Below are 16,226 nucleotides of genomic sequence, written 5' to 3'. Positions count from 1 at the left end.
CACCATGTGTCTTTATTGTCTTTTCTACGTAAGCACTCTGACTTAATGTACTTTGTAGTATCTTAATATTATAGATATATATTTTATCTCTTGAAGGGTGGATCATTCACAAACCTGCCCTAAAATGTAGTAAGACAAAAACACTCATGAGGTGACCCTGCTGCGTTTTTATACTGAGTCCCAATGAGATCAGTAACCAGCAGGAGTCTCATCTTTTGCTGCTTCCTTGTAACGTAGACGCCACCGCCTGCTGCATCTTCACCTGATATCTGTATCAGGTTTCCTCTACAACAGGCTTCTTACCTCACAAACTTTAATTAGCTGTTCGTGTATAGTCTTGTTTCCTGAAGCCATTGAATGCCACCCACTGTCTTTTACCACAAAGCATAAATTATGATGCACAGTTAGCTGAAAGAATTGGTGTGTTAACTGCAGAGGTCTGTAACAGATCAAACAAAGTGTATGAATAAATCAGATGTTTGACAAAGCACAATATAATACAGCTCATCCTTTTTACAACCTCTTTTTCACAAGTTTTGTTTTACTGATATCCTCTCACTGAAATTTTACATGTAACTGCTTTGGGGTAGCAAAAAGCATCGCTAACTTTAGGTGTCCGGCTTTAGGTGTTGCCACACTGATATGCAAGCAGTGCCAGGGAGTAACTAGTTGCATTTAATTAAATTACAAAATAAATGTAATTGTAATCTGTTACAGTTTCTGAGAAAAAATATGTGATTAAATTACAGTTACTAATCAAAATGTTGGTGATTACAAAGGGTTACATCCAAATATATTCTTTTCGGTAAGACATTTATATATAGAGTATATCATTAATTCTGTTGTTTGCATCTTTCCACCATGTAGGAATGTCTTCCTTTCACATCCTATGTCCAGAAATGTTCTGCTTTTTTGACCAGTTTAAAACATTTGTTAGGAAAGCAACCAATGCAATAAGTTACTTTGATGAAGTTATTAAAAATTTCTTTCTTTCTATCCTTTTATGAAACCCTGATTTCCCTTTCTTGGGGAAAGACTTTAGAAGCAGTCACTCACTTGACCCTAAAGGTCCCACTCTGGCAAAAAAAGGTCCAACTGGATTAATAAAGTTCAGTCTTATCCTATAAAGAAAAGGGAAAGAAGAGAAGATGCACTTTAAAATATGCATCATAAGCCTCTTTAAAGCCATTTCAGAAAAAAACAGCAAAACAACTGAACCTTAATCAGGGAAATCTTCCAGGCTTTTAGTCAATGCTTTCATTCTAGCATTTAATCTTGAGCGCAGCAGCGCTCTCGTATGAGTTATGATCACAAACATCCACGTGTGCCTCAGGCCCGAATATTTCTTTAAATCAATTTCATCCATGACTCTTAAGAAAAGCCTCAAGTTACATGAAAATGTGCCTGAATTTATCTTCAGCCAGCGTGACAGCTTTGCCTGTACAGAGGCCAGACTTGTCAGATATGTTACCAGCAGCTGTTCCCCAGCGTGCCCCCGCTGGCCCTCAACACAGCATTTGCTGCTTTTTATAAACTGACAAATCCCACTTAATCTCATGATATGTGTGTCTGTAGCATCAGCGTAGTCGCGGCTGCACACACAAGGTACTACTGAGTTTTTATTAGCGATAACTGTGTAGTATCCACGTAGAGCTTTTCATATTGGTGTATGAGTTTAGAAATGTGTCAACTTGGAATATTTATTTAAATACACCCAAGCATATTATTCTCACATTAGGGACTGTTCTTTACTTATCAGAGAAAATTGTTTTTATTTTTTTATTTGGACCCATCCCAAAGCTACAAATATTTTCCTTGAACCTCTCTAAGTGACTGGCCAAAAATGCATGACCCTCCTTCCATCATAAATTATTTATTAGATTTTTTAAACTTTGATGATTTGAAGTTAAAAATTGAAGATGAAATCCTGGAACTGAAAATAGCCTCAGTTTTTTACTGTCATCGTTTATTTTTGGACTAATTTTAAATTAGAAATAGAATAAAATGATGCTATATTTTAATAAAATATAAGATCTGATTTTTTTTGTTTTTTTTCTGACAAGTGTTCCTAACACAAGATGTGTTCAACAACTGTCAGAAATGTGAAAACCCAATAAAAACATCTGAAACATCAATTTTTANTGGACTAATTTTAAATTAGAAATAGAATAAGATGATGCTATATTTTAATAAAATATAAGATCTGATTTTTTTGTTTTTTTTCTGACAAAAGTGTTCCTAACACAAGATGTGTCCAACAACTGTCAGAAATGTGAAAACCCAATAAAAACATCTGAAACATCAATTTTTAAAGAAACTTGTCTTCCAAAAATAATTTTAAAAAAATACATGCAAAATTTCCATGGCCCTCTCCTAAGCAAAAATAAAGCATTGGTCCCTCCCCAGTGCTTAAAAAAATATTTTATGTGCTCCATTTTTGCACCACCTCCTCTCCCCTCATAAACACCGAACAGTCCCTTATTATGTCTCGTTCCGTACATCCTCATGTCCTCTTTACACAGCAGAAGCTGGTGTATGTGACACTATTGAAGGCTGTCCTTTCATGTGACTTCCTCACGGAAATTAAAGCCCGGATTATTCAGGGAGGACGTGAGAGCACATCGTTACATAATGTAAATAAAAACATTGCAGCCACCGTGCGCTCAGATTGGTGCGAGCCGCGCGATGTCCCGGATGCTGCTCGCACCGGAAGAGAAGGGGCAGCTCTCCCAGCCATCTTGTGGCAGCATCCAGCGAATTGTTCGCATCAAGCCTCGTAGAATCGGAGGTGAATCCCGCTGAAGGGGCGCCATCATGCCCGGACAACTGCAAGAAGGCTTCGGCTGCGTCGTAACCAACCGGTTCGACCAGTTATTGGACGACGAGTCCGACCCGTTTGAGATCCTGAAAGCTGCCGAAAACAAGAAGAAGGAGGGGGCCGCCGCTGGCTCCACCAAGACCGCGGCTCAAGCCGCCAAGCAGCCGAAGAAGGAGTCACAGAAGGACAGAAAGAACCCGCTGCTGGATAAGAAGGAAGAGTCCCAGGCTCCGGTCCCACTGAAGAAAGAAGGTACAAACATCACCTCCTCTCTCGGTTATGTGCTGTGAATGTTTATTTCCATCTTTATCCTACCAACTGTCATGTGCATCTCCTGTTAGCTGCGTTAGCTGATGCTGCTCTGAAACACAGCGTGAGGTCAACCGGACACACTGAGGTTAGCTACACACCAAGAGGTGTACCTATGAAGCAGCTTAGATGAGCCCACCTGCGAGGGGCTGAGCAGAGCAGCGAGCCTGTGTCGCAGATGGTTTCCAGCAGGCAGCATCCTGTAGGAAGGTGTAGTGTAGGGTTACTGTCTGCTGCTGCTGCTGCTGCTGGAGGAGGAGGAGGAGGATGCTTCATGCACTGGCTACGCAGCTCCGTTATGCGCAAAATTCACCTGCGTGCTGTGGGAAACTAGACACACGGCTCTTTGTTTGGATTGGTGAGCTTATGTTTTAAAGCTTTTTGATTTTAAAAATTGAGTTCACCAGCAGCTGCAGCTAGTTAATGGTGAGAGGGGCCCAGTGTCAGCCAGTATTGTTACCAGTGAGCAGTGAAACTAAGTGCAGGGTGCTGCTGTTAAAGCTGCTGACAGGAGCTTTGCATCACAGTATGCACTTTACTGCACATCATCAACATGCACTAATAACCACACTAAGGAGGTGTTACACAAACAGATATGAGGTTTGACTCCATGTGTGTGCTCCTCTCCTTGTCAGGTATCAGGCGAGTGGGCCGACGACCAGACCAGCAGGGCCAGCCTGGTTCCCAGCATCAGGGTGGGCAGGGCGAAGGGCGACTTGGAGACAAGAGGCCTGACCGGAGACCTCCCCGCGAGCGCCGCTTCGAGAAGCCTGCCGAAGACAAGCCCGAGGGAGGTGGAGAGTTCTCCGCAGACAAGTGGGTAGCTGTGGTAACTGATGAAGAGCATATTTAAACATGCTGATAAGCTCAAGGCTGTCTGGTACCATCACAGGATGGTTGTGGGGGTGTATGCATGGAAGATTAGGATTTGATATTATAGTAGCTCACTTACCTCAGTATCACTACACAGCCTTGTGTGGATGTGTTTGTGAAACTTTGTACTGTCACTGACATTAGGAACGGATATGCATGTGTGTCACATGAGCTTGTAAAGATAAGATAAGTGCTGGTCACACCTCGGCTGAGAAATTTTGGGCTGATGCAACTGTTGTTTTTTTTGTTGTCGTTTGTTTTGTTTTTGTTATTTATCCCCCCTTTGTGCCAGGGAAACAAAGAAATCTTAGTGATAGAAAATAACTTAAATAATTCAGCCTTTCATTACACTCTCTTTGAATGGGCACAAATTCAACCGTGCACATTTATGAAACAACTTTAAATATGACCTTTAACATGAAAAACGTATTTTAATTTATTACATTTGAACACATCGTGCTATCATTGTAATTTATCTTCCTCTGCGACTCATTTTTACTGAATAGAGCTTGAACGCATCATGTTGAAACTCAGTAAAGCCTCCGTTAGCTGTTACTTCTGGCCACCGGCTGCTAGCGGCTAACGTTAACTAGCTCCTGCCGACTTATTTTTTTATTTTGTATTTAATTATTATTTATAATTTTCAACTCTTGGCCTTAGTTGGGCTTTTATAGTTTTTAATAGACATAGAATGTTATTAGAAATATACAGTTTAAAACATCATAAAACCCCTGTACACTATAAACACAATACACATCCCACTTTACACGTACCACAATACATGTACTATATTAGATACCACAATACACTTTAACACTTACACTAATACCCCTTAAAAGTTTGAGTGCACATAGCTGAACGGAATTGATGTTTACAATGAAGCGTTATTGTCTGTGGGACGATGTTAGTCTCGAGCCTTGCTTTTAGCGTGCAAAATTGACATGACACAACAGGAAAACATCGGCTACTACCATCGGTGAATGCCATCTTATTTGCCAATAGGTGATGGCAGTCAACAGGGTGAATATCATCCGATACCCAACTGATAAGGTCGTCCTAACACTTTTTTAAATAATATTTTGGTGTGTGTTTCTGTCCGTCAGGCCTTCTGGAGACAGGCCCCCGAGAGGGCGTGGTGGCGGCCGGGGTGGGCGTGGTGGAAGAGGACGGGGCATGGGCAGAGGAGAAGGCTTTGACTCCCGTGGGAAACGAGACTTCGACAGACACAGCGGCAGTGACAAATCGTGAGTCAGACCTCGACTGAGACCTCAGCAGACCAGCGAATGTATAAATAGAAATGAGCACTCACCAAAGCATCCCATTGTTGAATCTGTATTTATTATCAAGAGGCACCTTCTCAAGCTCTTTAACTCTTCAAGGCTTTAACTGCCAAAGGACGCCAGAACCAGGCGTTAGTGTTTGTGTTTGTTTGTAACCAAAGCCAGACTGACCTAAAAAAAAAAATCAATTAGCAGTTATACTGTATACAGTTATACTTTACACTGAATAACAGTCTGACCCAATGACATCTCTAGAAAGTGTTTCTTAATGACATCTCAGTTAAGCTGCTTTTGACCCGAGGTCATGGGTTGTTGTTGTTGGGTGTAGAATTACTGTTCATTGTGGGCTGTAAGTATTTTTAGGCTGTGCACATAAGTGTGTTTATGTGTGTGTGTTTTCCTTTCTGTTTGCTCCAGCAATCAGAAAACTGAGGAGAAGCGCAGTGGCAGCGGCTCGCACAACTGGGGCACCGTGAAGGATGAAGTGAGGTGAGTGTTCAAGAGCAGACACATGGCCTGTTTATCTGAGCGTTACTGTCTGCGGGATAATGATGCACATCTGATGTCTGTACAGTCTTTGTGTACTGCGTGTGGTCTTTGTGATGTGGCTCTATTTTTGTGTTAAGATAAAGAAGTGCTCTAGTTTTAATGGAACATTTTACACAATAGTGTCCAATAGGCCTGTCTCAATGATTATATTATCGACTTATTGTACGCTATACAGACATGACCTTGATCATTTTGCTGACCTCGATATTGCCCATTGTGTTTGCTTCAATCACGAGTCAGAAAAATGATGGTAATCTATTGACTGGCTGGTAGATTTTGGAATCCACCAGCCACAGTAGCAGGTGGACAAAAATGTTAATTTCCAACCCTGGAACATTTTCGCCAACATGTTACCAGAATGAAAAGCAGAGTTTTCCCGACCATTTAAGACTCCACCCCTGCCTACTTGCGTGAGCCTGAAGAAAAATCTAACAACACATCAAAGATGACACAGCGTAGCTTACCGGTAGCCTGCAGCTGCGCTTTTAGGACACATTCACACCAGGATAGTCCGGGGGACTCGGGTTGATTAGGCGGGGAATGCCAAAAAAAGTTTACACCTTAATTTAGTTTGGTTCACTTTCACACTGCACTTTTTAAAGTGGACCAAACAGCCTGGACAACGTCACGCAATTACAACAGCTGCTCGTTTGGGAGCGGTACTGCCTGAAACGACCGCTGACCAAGAAGAAGAAAAGCATGAGGAAGAAGAAAACCTGGCTCATCGATTGGCCAGAGTCTAAAACGGAAATCCATCCCCTTCTTTGGTTTGCTGGATAGTCCATTTGCATTTCCCACTGTAAGCGAACTGCACCAGGGTTCACTTGCAAGTGAACCAGGACCCCCAGTTTTCAAGCGGACCAGGGTTCGTTTAAAGCGGACCAAATAGCGCCAGTGTGAATGTGTCCTTGGAGTGAAATAGGCACGTTTCTGATAGTTGTTGGCTTGCCAACCTCTGGCCACAAGCCATGAAGTCCGTTGTTTGTAGTTCCAACAACTTCATCCTCCACTCCGGCAAAACGTCAGTCTCCCAGGCCTTCTTCGAGCTTCACTAAGCTTGTCTTTGAGTTGCAAGAGGCATCACTTGGTTTTGTTTTTGTTTGCCAACTTTTGTATTAAAGGTCCAGTGTGTAGGATTTAGTGCCATCTAGTGGTGAGGCTGCAGAACTGAAACGTATCCCTTGTGCCAAGCGTGTAGGAGAACTACAGTGGCTGATACAAAAACACAAAGGGCCCTATCTAGAGCCGGTGTTTGTTTTGTTCATTCTAGGCTACTGTAAAACAACATAGTAGTGGAACCGCTCTGTATGTCGATATGAAGGGCTCATTCTCAGGTAGCAAAAGCACAGTGGTTCTTATTTTAAAGTGATTATAAATGAAAACAAAGCTATGAATATTACTTTTAAAGTTCATTGCTCTTTGAAAGGGTGTACTTATATTATTATGCTGTTATATTTTTATTATATCGGTGGCACAAAATGGCCTCAAAATGACAATAATACTCTTTATTGCAATAATTCTGGGACAAAATAACATCCAACAGAAGTATTATTGGATATTGTTATCCAGGCCTAGTGTCAGGATCATACCGTGCTTTAAAGGTTATGGAACACACACCAAGAGAACAATGCAGATGTGTTCACTCTGAAATGTTTACATATCAGTTTTGTAATAACATTAGATAAAATGAATGCAGCACAGTGTAGAGCGTGCTGGTGTACGTACATTTGTGAGCTATCTTGGAAAGGTGGCATTAAGAGATAGTCTTTCAGCTGGAGGAAATGTATCAGTATTGACAAGGTGGCTGTGTGTCTTTGTTCCCAGTGAGGCTGAACAGACTGCTGCTCCAGAGACGACCCCAGAGGGAGAGGAAAATGCACCCGCCGGCTCTGAGAACAAGTGAGTATCCATTTCCTGTCAGGTTTCAGGTGGATGTTCAGTTTATGGATCTCATCTGCTTAACAACTCCAGAAAAGGTTGCGTTAAGCTACAGAGTAAAATGTCATCACACTGGTGTTTACCTATTATGCACTGTCAATTTATGTCCAGTTTAAGTGTTTGTTTTTGCCACTGATAGGCTCAGATTATTATTCTAAGTGTCTGACAACCTTATGGAAAGGATCCCTGCAGAGATAGACCTTTTTGTTAAAGAGTAAGATCATTTTTGTTTAACCAGAAACAGCTACAAAGTCGCCATCTTCTAACCCACCAGACTCCATTTAAATAGTAATTTAAGCATGCATAAAGCCAGAATATTTTCCACATCTAACTGGGCGAATTAAGGGTTTATTTCAACCAACTAGAGGTGACAATTGTTGGAACAGTGAGAAGACAAAGCAAGACAGTTTTTGTGAATTTTACTTTGGTTCTGTTGACTTTAGATGAAGTGTGTTTTACGATGATAAAATTACCATTTATTTAAATGGAGTCTGGTGGTTTTGACAATAGCGATTTTGGGGCTGTTTCAGGTTAAAGAAAAAGGATCCTATTCTTTAACAAAAAGGTCTATCTCCGTCGGGATCCTTTCCACAATGTTGTCAGACACTTACAATAACAATCTGAGCCTGTCAGTGACAAAACCAAAGCACTTTTAGCGGACGTGAATTGACGTTGCATAATTGAATGCAGGGATTACATTGCAGCCTGTTTCGCCGCTGCTGGCTGCAGCGCTCTCATGGAATACTAGACTAACTTTTGAAAATTGTTTGGATTGGTCACTTAGACTCAAAAACACAGGGAAACCTGGACCCTGCAGGTTGGAAAATAGCGACGTTACCCTTTTGACTTTAGAGTGTAGTTTAATAACTTACAGAAGAGAACAGCAAACATTTAACTGTTTAAACATGGCTGGGTTCAGAATATATATATTGTGAATGAAAAAAGAATATATTAAATAATTCCTCATTTTTAGAGAATAACGTTAAGTTCACTTCCAGCACTTTAACCTAAAGAACTGCCAGGCTGTGTAAAACAATGCTGGTGTTCATTAAGATGAGACAGCAGGTTACTGCGGGCAGAATAGCCAGAGCGCCGCATCCCTGCAAGTTTGTGTTCTGCCTGCTCAACAGGTGTTTGATAAATTGATCATGCCGTCCCCGTGTTGACTCCAGTGAAAAATACCTTAAAGTCTGTTTCATTGCCTCCTCTGTGGGCTCAATCTGAAGTTACGCTCCTGTCCATTCTGTGTGTGTCGACGATAATGTTGCCCTCCTGCAAACAGGCAGTGACAGAGCAGAGAGGAGAAGAGAGGCAGCAGACTATTGTCCTGTTTGTTTCTGCTGTGTGTTAAGCTGTTGAATCGGTCTATATCGAGTGAAAGTAGCCAAAGCTTATCATCATCAACATAAATTTGATCGTGTTCCCAGCTGATATTGTTTTATCGGCCAGCGCTAACAAACGCTATCTCTGCATGTGCGTTTTCATCACAAAGCTTTAGCACAAATGGGATCAACATTGTCTGTGACCTTTTGGCCTCAGGATTAGAGAGCATGTATAGAGCTAAGAGGATTGGCAGTTGGAGGTTCCAGGTCCTACATTGTTGTTGTTGTGTGCTGGCTTTCCAGGGAGAACGAGGTCGAAGAAGTTAAAAACGAAGGCCCCAAAGAGATGACCCTGGACGAGTGGAAGGCCATGCAGGACAAGGAGCGCACCAAGGTGGAGTTCAACATCCGCAAGCCCAACGAAGGAGCAGACAGCCAGTGGAAGAAAGGCTACGTGCTGCACAAGTCCAAGAGTGAAGATGTGAGTGTGGTGATTTATGATATGAAAAGGAATAGAAACCTTTAATCTCCTGCAGCTGTTTACACCTGCTCTGTGCAGACCCAGGTTTCAGCTTCATCACACATAGATCAGCTGTTGGTCTTTTTCCCCCTTGGTGTGGGAACCTACCCTTAGACCTGGATTTTAACCAGGCAAAAATAATATAATGTGGCTTTTAAACAATTCATTTCATTCTTGTTAACTATAACACAAATTCAAACAACCTTTATCATAATATTCTTTTACATGAAAAACATTTGAAGAAATAACTGCATCAAAGTCTTTTTTATGATATATAATTTATCATAATTCCCTCTGTAACATCTATTTTAAATTGCTGTGAAAAAAATTAACACATTTCTCCTTCAAACGGCTTCGACTTCTGTGTAGCACGTACAAACTTAGTTTCAGATGCATATCCTCCTGTGTGTCGCCAGCTCATCTGACACGGTGTTAATGAAAAACCCTCTGTTGTGTTTGAATTTCAGAGGCCTGTTGGTGCTTTGATCGACGCCGCAGAGACAGAAGCAGAGCCAGCCACTCTGTACAACAAGGTGCCCGCAGCTTTCACACTGATCTCTCATCCACACAGGAAATGAAAACTTTCACTGGTAACAGTCTGTATTAAACCACCTGTTAGGAAATGGTGAGTGGTTTAAGTCCACTACCTCCTCCCTGCCATAGTCCCATTTTTGTCCTTTTTTAGGGGGGGCAGTCAGTCAGTCAGTCAGTCAGTCAGTCAGTCAGTCAGTCAGTCAGTCAGTCAGTCAGTCAGTATACCCACGAAAGCCATATGTCCTCTGAATGCTTGAAGTCTCTAGTTCGTAGCTGTAAAGTTTCATGAAGCTGTGATTATCTCAGAGGTCATAATAGGTCATTTTATACAGTGAGGTCAGGTTTCAAAAACATGGTCTCACTTCAGTGAAATGACTACTGTTGAGTCTAACGTCATCGTACAAATAAGGGTGCTTTCACACCTGCCCTGTTTGGTTCGGTTCAGTCATAGTCATGTTCATTTGCCCCTTAAGTGCTGTTCATTTAGGCAGGTATGAACACAGCAATAACACTCAGGTGTGCACCAAAACAACTGGACTGAGACCTTCTTGAAGAGGTGGTCTCAGCTGGTTACAACGAACTCTGGTGCGGTTCGTTTGTGGTGAGAACGTGTTCTGACCTGGATCTGAACCAACTGCAGTCACATGACACATTGTTTGGGTTAAACATGAGCATGTTACAGTCCTGGAGGATTATTAATGTGCGCCTCCTCCTGTACTGCCTTAATATGCACATTCAGCACATCTTGCAAGTGTACTCTTCTTCAACGTTTTGTTTACTTCCTGGATTTTTCCCGCATGGAAATTCTGACCAATCAAGAGCAGCTTTCTCACACAAGGCATTTGATCTGGTCAGCTTGTAAATGCTGCTGTGAGAACATGAACCACCTCTAGGCAATTACACAACTTTGTATCAATATTAGTCCCTGATTCAGACCAAAGCAACTCTAGGTCTGAAAGCACCCTAACATTGGGCTCATTTAATCCACAAGAGTCTCACCTTTCCAGTCACACCTAATTTATGCTATTCAGTAACTGTTTATGGAGTCGTGGCTATCCATAGAACCCATTTTCATTCAGATATTTTGAGGTGAGAGGTCAAGGGACCCTTTTGAAAATGGCCATGCCAGTTTTTCCCCTGCCACAATTTAGCCTGATTTCTGAGCGTTATTTAACCCCCGACTCGAGAAGCTGGCATGACATGGACAATTGGTTCTCTAGTTTGCTATGATACCAGTATCTTACTCTAGTTTTAAAGCTCAACTCACCACAGCCTCTGAAAGAGCGTAGGGTCAGCTTAGGACGCTGGCGTCCTTGTGAAGTGGAAGAAGTTTAAGACAAACCTCTCAGTACAGAGTGCAGTTAATGTCTAACAAACTGTCACCTGTTTTTAGCAGCCTGGCGCCCCTGATGAGTCCAGCGACCACCACTTCCGCAAACCAGCCAACGACATCACATCTCAGCTGGAGATCAACTTTGGCGACCTGGGCCGCCCTGGCCGCGGGCGTGGGGGTGCTCGTGGAGGCAGGGGAGGCCGCGGCGGTGGTGGGGGAGGCAGCAGGACGGCACGCGGGGGAGGACGGTCCGAAAAGGTAACAATGAAAGCTGTTGTAGTTGCTACCAACAAAGGTTTAGTGTCCCTCACAGAGGATTTAGCTCAGTGACTGTGAACAGGCTGTAAAACCACTGACTTGGAAAACCTGCTGTGGAACCACTACGGCCCTGAAATAACAGAGCAGTGACAGTATGCCCCGTGATGCGAGACTCACAGAGTGACCTCATGTCAGTGCTCAGGTGGATTTGTGGAGTGATAGTGTGTCATTACAGTTTAACGTAAGTCACAAATAATAGTATTTAACTGCTGGTTATTGAAAACTTGTTTTAAATATTCTTTATTCTACAGCTGCAACTAACAATTACATTCATTATCAATCAATATGACAGTTATTTTCTCAGTGTGTGGTTTCTAAAATGTTGGAAAATAATGATCCTCACAGTTTTCTAAAGCCTAACCTGGTATATTAAATATTCTTGCTCTCCTTTCATCTAAAAATAATGCCCTAATTAGTTTTAAAATGTCTAAAATCAGTCTTTCAAGTCTAAAAAATACTAAAACATGGGAAGTAGGATTTTATGAATTGTTTTTTTTTCTGACTTTGCATTGTAAAATTTGAAATAATTGGTAGCTTTAAAAAGATATCTCCAAAAAGTCATGTTTTTAGTGACAATAAATATATGGTTAAATATTTAATATTTCGGTTCATGTTTTTTTTCCTTTTCTCTTTAATTTTTTCTTAAAACTGGTCTTAAATTTTATTCTGAGTGGCAATAAAAAAGTCCAAATCCAAAGAAACTTAACTTACAATCATAGAAAACTAAGAAAAAGAGCAAAAATCAAAATTATTTTTTGCCTAAAAAATTACTTAAACAACTACCAAAATTGTTGCAGACAAATTTCTGGTCATTTAATTAATCAATTTACAGTTTCAGCTCTACTTAAATCCGATATTTACGGATTTGACTAATATTTTTATCAGTTTTGGGAGATCTTGTACTGCTCCTTTTCTGTTTTAACAATGATAAATTAAAAATGAGTTTTGTAGGAAAGCATGTTTAAGTTCCAAAGAGAAAGTAATCAGTCAATATTATAATGATACATGTAAGTAAGGTATTAAAAGCAAAAAATGTGTGATGTGATTCATTATAATCTCCGCCAGCCGTGTGTGTATCTGTCTGTCCGCAGCTTATCTCACTAACTACTGGGCCAATCAGCCTAATATTTTTTGTGCACATTTATGACTGTATGCTTAATGACCTCACTTGGTTGCAGTGATTCACAGTTGTTGAAAAACCCGCTTAATTGACTGTTTTAAACGGTCATTGACTGCTGATTTCTTGCCAGTTGGGCCTGTAAGTGATGGACAAAATCACAGAGAAAAAAGCATGAATCACCAACTAGCAGTGATGAGTACACAGCTTTCCCACTTGTGAAAAGACCATCTTTCCAACAGTGTATTTTGCATTACAGTGAAGTGATGTAATCTGTAAACTATACCAGACTGTCCTAAGCTGTTCTATTATTTGCTTTCACCCACTTAGTCATGATACACACTGGACACACAGCCTTCTCTGTACTCTGTGTTCTACACCCACACGCCTCCAGACACACCTGGTGGAGATCTGCTCTCTCCTAAGTAGGGATGCACTGATCTTTAAAAAAACAATTGGGTTGATAGCCTCCCACAGTCCAAACACACGCACATTAATTGGTGTCTCTAAATTGGCTGTAGGTCAGCAAAGCAATGTTTAGTCCGTAAATCGTCTCTAGGGGGCGCCCAGTAGCTCACTTGGTAGAGCAGGTACCCCATGTACAAAGGCCCTGTTCTTGAGGGGTCCCCTTCAGGCCGCCCTGAACATTTGCACCTCCATCCTGGCTACCCATGTGCGGCCAATAAATCTGTGCATCCCTACTTATGAGTGTAGTTTTCTAGTGTGAAAATATTGATCATAGCTCCCTTAACCTTGACCTGTTTGTTGTGTGTCTGTCCCCTCAGGCTAGTGGTGTGTCAGTCCCCAACGTGGATGATCCTGAGGCCTTCCCAGCTCTGGCCTAAAGGCTCCTTTTCCACCACCAGCCCACCCATCAGCCCTTCCGGGGCCCCTCCTCTACGAGGCTTGCATGCTTACCACATCTTCAAGTATATAAGAAAACAGAGAAAAAAAAAAAAAAGATTTTAAATGACAAAAGAAAGACTGTCATCCCATACCACTCACACCACCAGAGGACTAAAATTTTACCTGTTTTAAAGGAGAACAAAAGACAAAAAAAAAGGCGGGAAAAGGACCTCTTGTTACACTGAAGTTTTGTATTTAGGAACATGAAAGCAGGGATGTTTTCATACTTTTTTTTTTTTTTCTTTTTTTTTCAGAGATTATGCATACTTCATTGATATTTTTTTTGTGCTGCTTGAAATTATGCATTTCTGCGGTTAGGTTGAAGTGTGTGTATCTCTCCCCCCCTGAAGCTTTTGTGCTTTCCTCCTCCCCCTCATGACTTCAGCTCAGTATTATGGGGTCATCTTAGAAAAGACTTTGTACTGGAGTTTTCCTCCCAGTAATACACACTGATGTGGTAGCACTACACTACATAGGATACTCGTACTAGATATCTGAAGTATGGCTTAACATGCATTTAAAGTGTAATTACTCTGCTCCTGACTACCCATCCTCTTTTTGCAAGGCACAAATTCTGGATGGGTGATCAGGCAAAGTGACTTCCTACTAAAGCTCGATATTTTTCTGCTTGTCGTGCAGTGAAAGTAAATGCCTCTTTTCCTTTATCTTTTCTTTTCTTTTCTTTTTTTTTTAAATAGCTTGCCTTTTTTTGGTGGACCAGTGGTTAGTGATGCTTTGTATCCCGTGATCCAGATGTGCTACCTGTGTTTTCAGGGTGTCCCAGGGCCCAATGTGTATATCTTTAGGCTGGTCCTCGTAGGTCATACAGACTGTGCTACTCGTTTCTTCAGGACCACTAAGCAAATATTGTATTTTTTTGCTAAGGATACGTGTGTGCGAGTGTGAGTGTGTGCGAGTGTGAGTGTGTGTGCGCGTGTGTGTGAGTGCGCAACAAAGTGTGAGACTGAATGTGTGAATCTGACAGCTAGTTACTTAGAATTTAAGTATTCCTCTGCTCTGAACTTGGCACTCTCAAAAGTTCTCACCTGAAGTAGTTGATACTGTCTTTTAAGATGTGATTGTTGAAATCTAGGTGAGGACGGTAGGTAGACCGTGGACATATCTTGCTCTTAGAGAATCTCCAATGTCTTTCAGATCTCGAAGCACTTGGTTTTATCAGCACCAGTCCTCTTTGACGATTGTTCCCCCCTTCCTCTTCTGTAAACCATATTTGCTGGTTTTGTTTTTTTTAATTTTTATTTTGTCAGTGCAGCAGCACCAATGCATAATTTGTCTGAAAGAAATGTCGGCTGTCATCGTGGAACAATCACGAGCTACAGAATGTAATGTAAGCTAATGGTGCTTTCAGCCACCTGTGTCAGCGTTCCCAGCGAGCGTTTTCTTTTAATGAAGCGGGTATATTTCAGTTGGGGGGTGGGGCGGGGTGGTGGGTGGGGGGACGTTATGAACATTTACGATGGAGTGAATTTAAAGCTTTACATGCTGTGTTCTGCAAAGACTTGCTGGCGATGCACTGATACAGACGGCTGGAGCGGTTTTCTTGTAGGACTGTTTGAGCCACATGACGGTGAAAGTTTCTCTGCAAACATCCCTGTTCTAATAAATTGCTTTAGAGGTGTTACATGTACTCTGCCAATGGCTGTTGGGTTGTTTAAAATCAGAACTGTGATTTTAAAGGTGTAAACAAATGTGCTTTTGACTCTTCATTGCTCGAAGGATATTGACGTTATGATGATGTGCTTTTCCATAGTCATCCGATATACATTTTAGAGCGATCCAGGCAATCCAGAAGGTTTCGATTTACACCTAGTTGCCAGTTTAGGTACATCTAATGCCTACTGTACACTCAGACGTTGAAGAGACCTAAAAGACTGAAGTCTGACACCTTCTCACAGCTATCGACTGAGTTTTTAGTCTCACACTGTTAGATTTTGCAGGGTCACTAGTGGCACAACCAGATTCCTTTTGAGATCATTTCCCATCCTGCTCTTGGAACGCCAAACGCCCTTGAGAAATGTGACTAACTGTTCCTAACATGTCTGCAAAAACAAACTCTAGGAACAGGAGATAAAGACGTGTCGACAGTATTCCTGTTAATTCAGCATCATTGTAACCTATAAAGATAAACTGTGCATACAAACTACAAACGTTAGATGTTGTCTCCTCATCTTGCTGCCAGCCTCTGTTGGTTAGCTGTGCTATTTTTGTGCGAGGAGACCGTGGGAATGAGAGGTGAACTGTTTCAACAATTAAGATTTCTCCCTAAAATAAGTGCTGGTTGGTGAAACAGTTACACCAGATTAAACACAGACTTGTTCACTCCCCAGCTCCACCAGTTTCTCCTCCTTTTCCACAGTCTAAGGCAGAGGTCGGCAACCTTTACTTTCA

General features: G+C 41.6%; 1 protein-coding gene across 2 annotated transcripts; it reads left to right on the top strand.

Moving 5' to 3' along the window:
- The first annotated feature begins 2,692 nt into the window (after positions 1-2,692).
- serbp1b (SERPINE1 mRNA binding protein 1b) lies at positions 2,693-15,463 on the top strand. Of its 2 annotated transcripts, none has more exons than XM_050032508.1 (9): positions 2,693-3,070; positions 3,763-3,943; positions 5,104-5,244; positions 5,698-5,769; positions 7,654-7,728; positions 9,393-9,570; positions 10,077-10,142; positions 11,537-11,734; positions 13,697-15,463. In XM_050032508.1, exons 1-9 carry the CDS (start codon positions 2,815-2,817, stop codon positions 13,754-13,756), a joined length of 1,227 nt encoding a protein of 408 aa, XP_049888465.1. In that variant the 5' UTR covers positions 2,693-2,814; the 3' UTR covers positions 13,757-15,463. The 2 variants fall into 2 exon arrangements, with proteins under 2 accessions (XP_049888465.1, XP_049888466.1); XM_050032509.1 differs by having other exon boundaries at positions 2,694-3,070; positions 11,540-11,734.
- Positions 15,464-16,226: the final 763 nt, after the last annotated feature.

The sequence above is a fragment of the Epinephelus moara genome, chromosome 21 (genome assembly GCF_006386435.1).
Source record: "Epinephelus moara isolate mb chromosome 21, YSFRI_EMoa_1.0, whole genome shotgun sequence".
In the NCBI taxonomy this organism is placed as follows: domain Eukaryota; kingdom Metazoa; phylum Chordata; class Actinopteri; order Perciformes; family Serranidae; genus Epinephelus; species Epinephelus moara.
Note: the sequence above shows the minus strand (reverse complement) of the source record. Positions and strands in the feature narration are given on the sequence as shown.

What these genes read in the sequence shown, in the direction of transcription:
- serbp1b (XM_050032508.1), top strand. Translation starts at nt 2,815, where the DNA reads ATGCCCGGACAACTGCAAGAAGGCTTCGGCTGCGTCGTAACCAACCGG. An exon ending in GGAGAGTTCTCCGCAGACAA is followed by an intron (nt 3,944 to 5,103) that starts GTGGGTAGCTGT and finishes TCTGTCCGTCAG; the next exon opens with GCCTTCTGGAGACAGGCCCC. An exon ending in CAGCCACTCTGTACAACAAG is followed by an intron (nt 10,143 to 11,536) that starts GTGCCCGCAGCT and finishes ACCTGTTTTTAG; the next exon opens with CAGCCTGGCGCCCCTGATGA.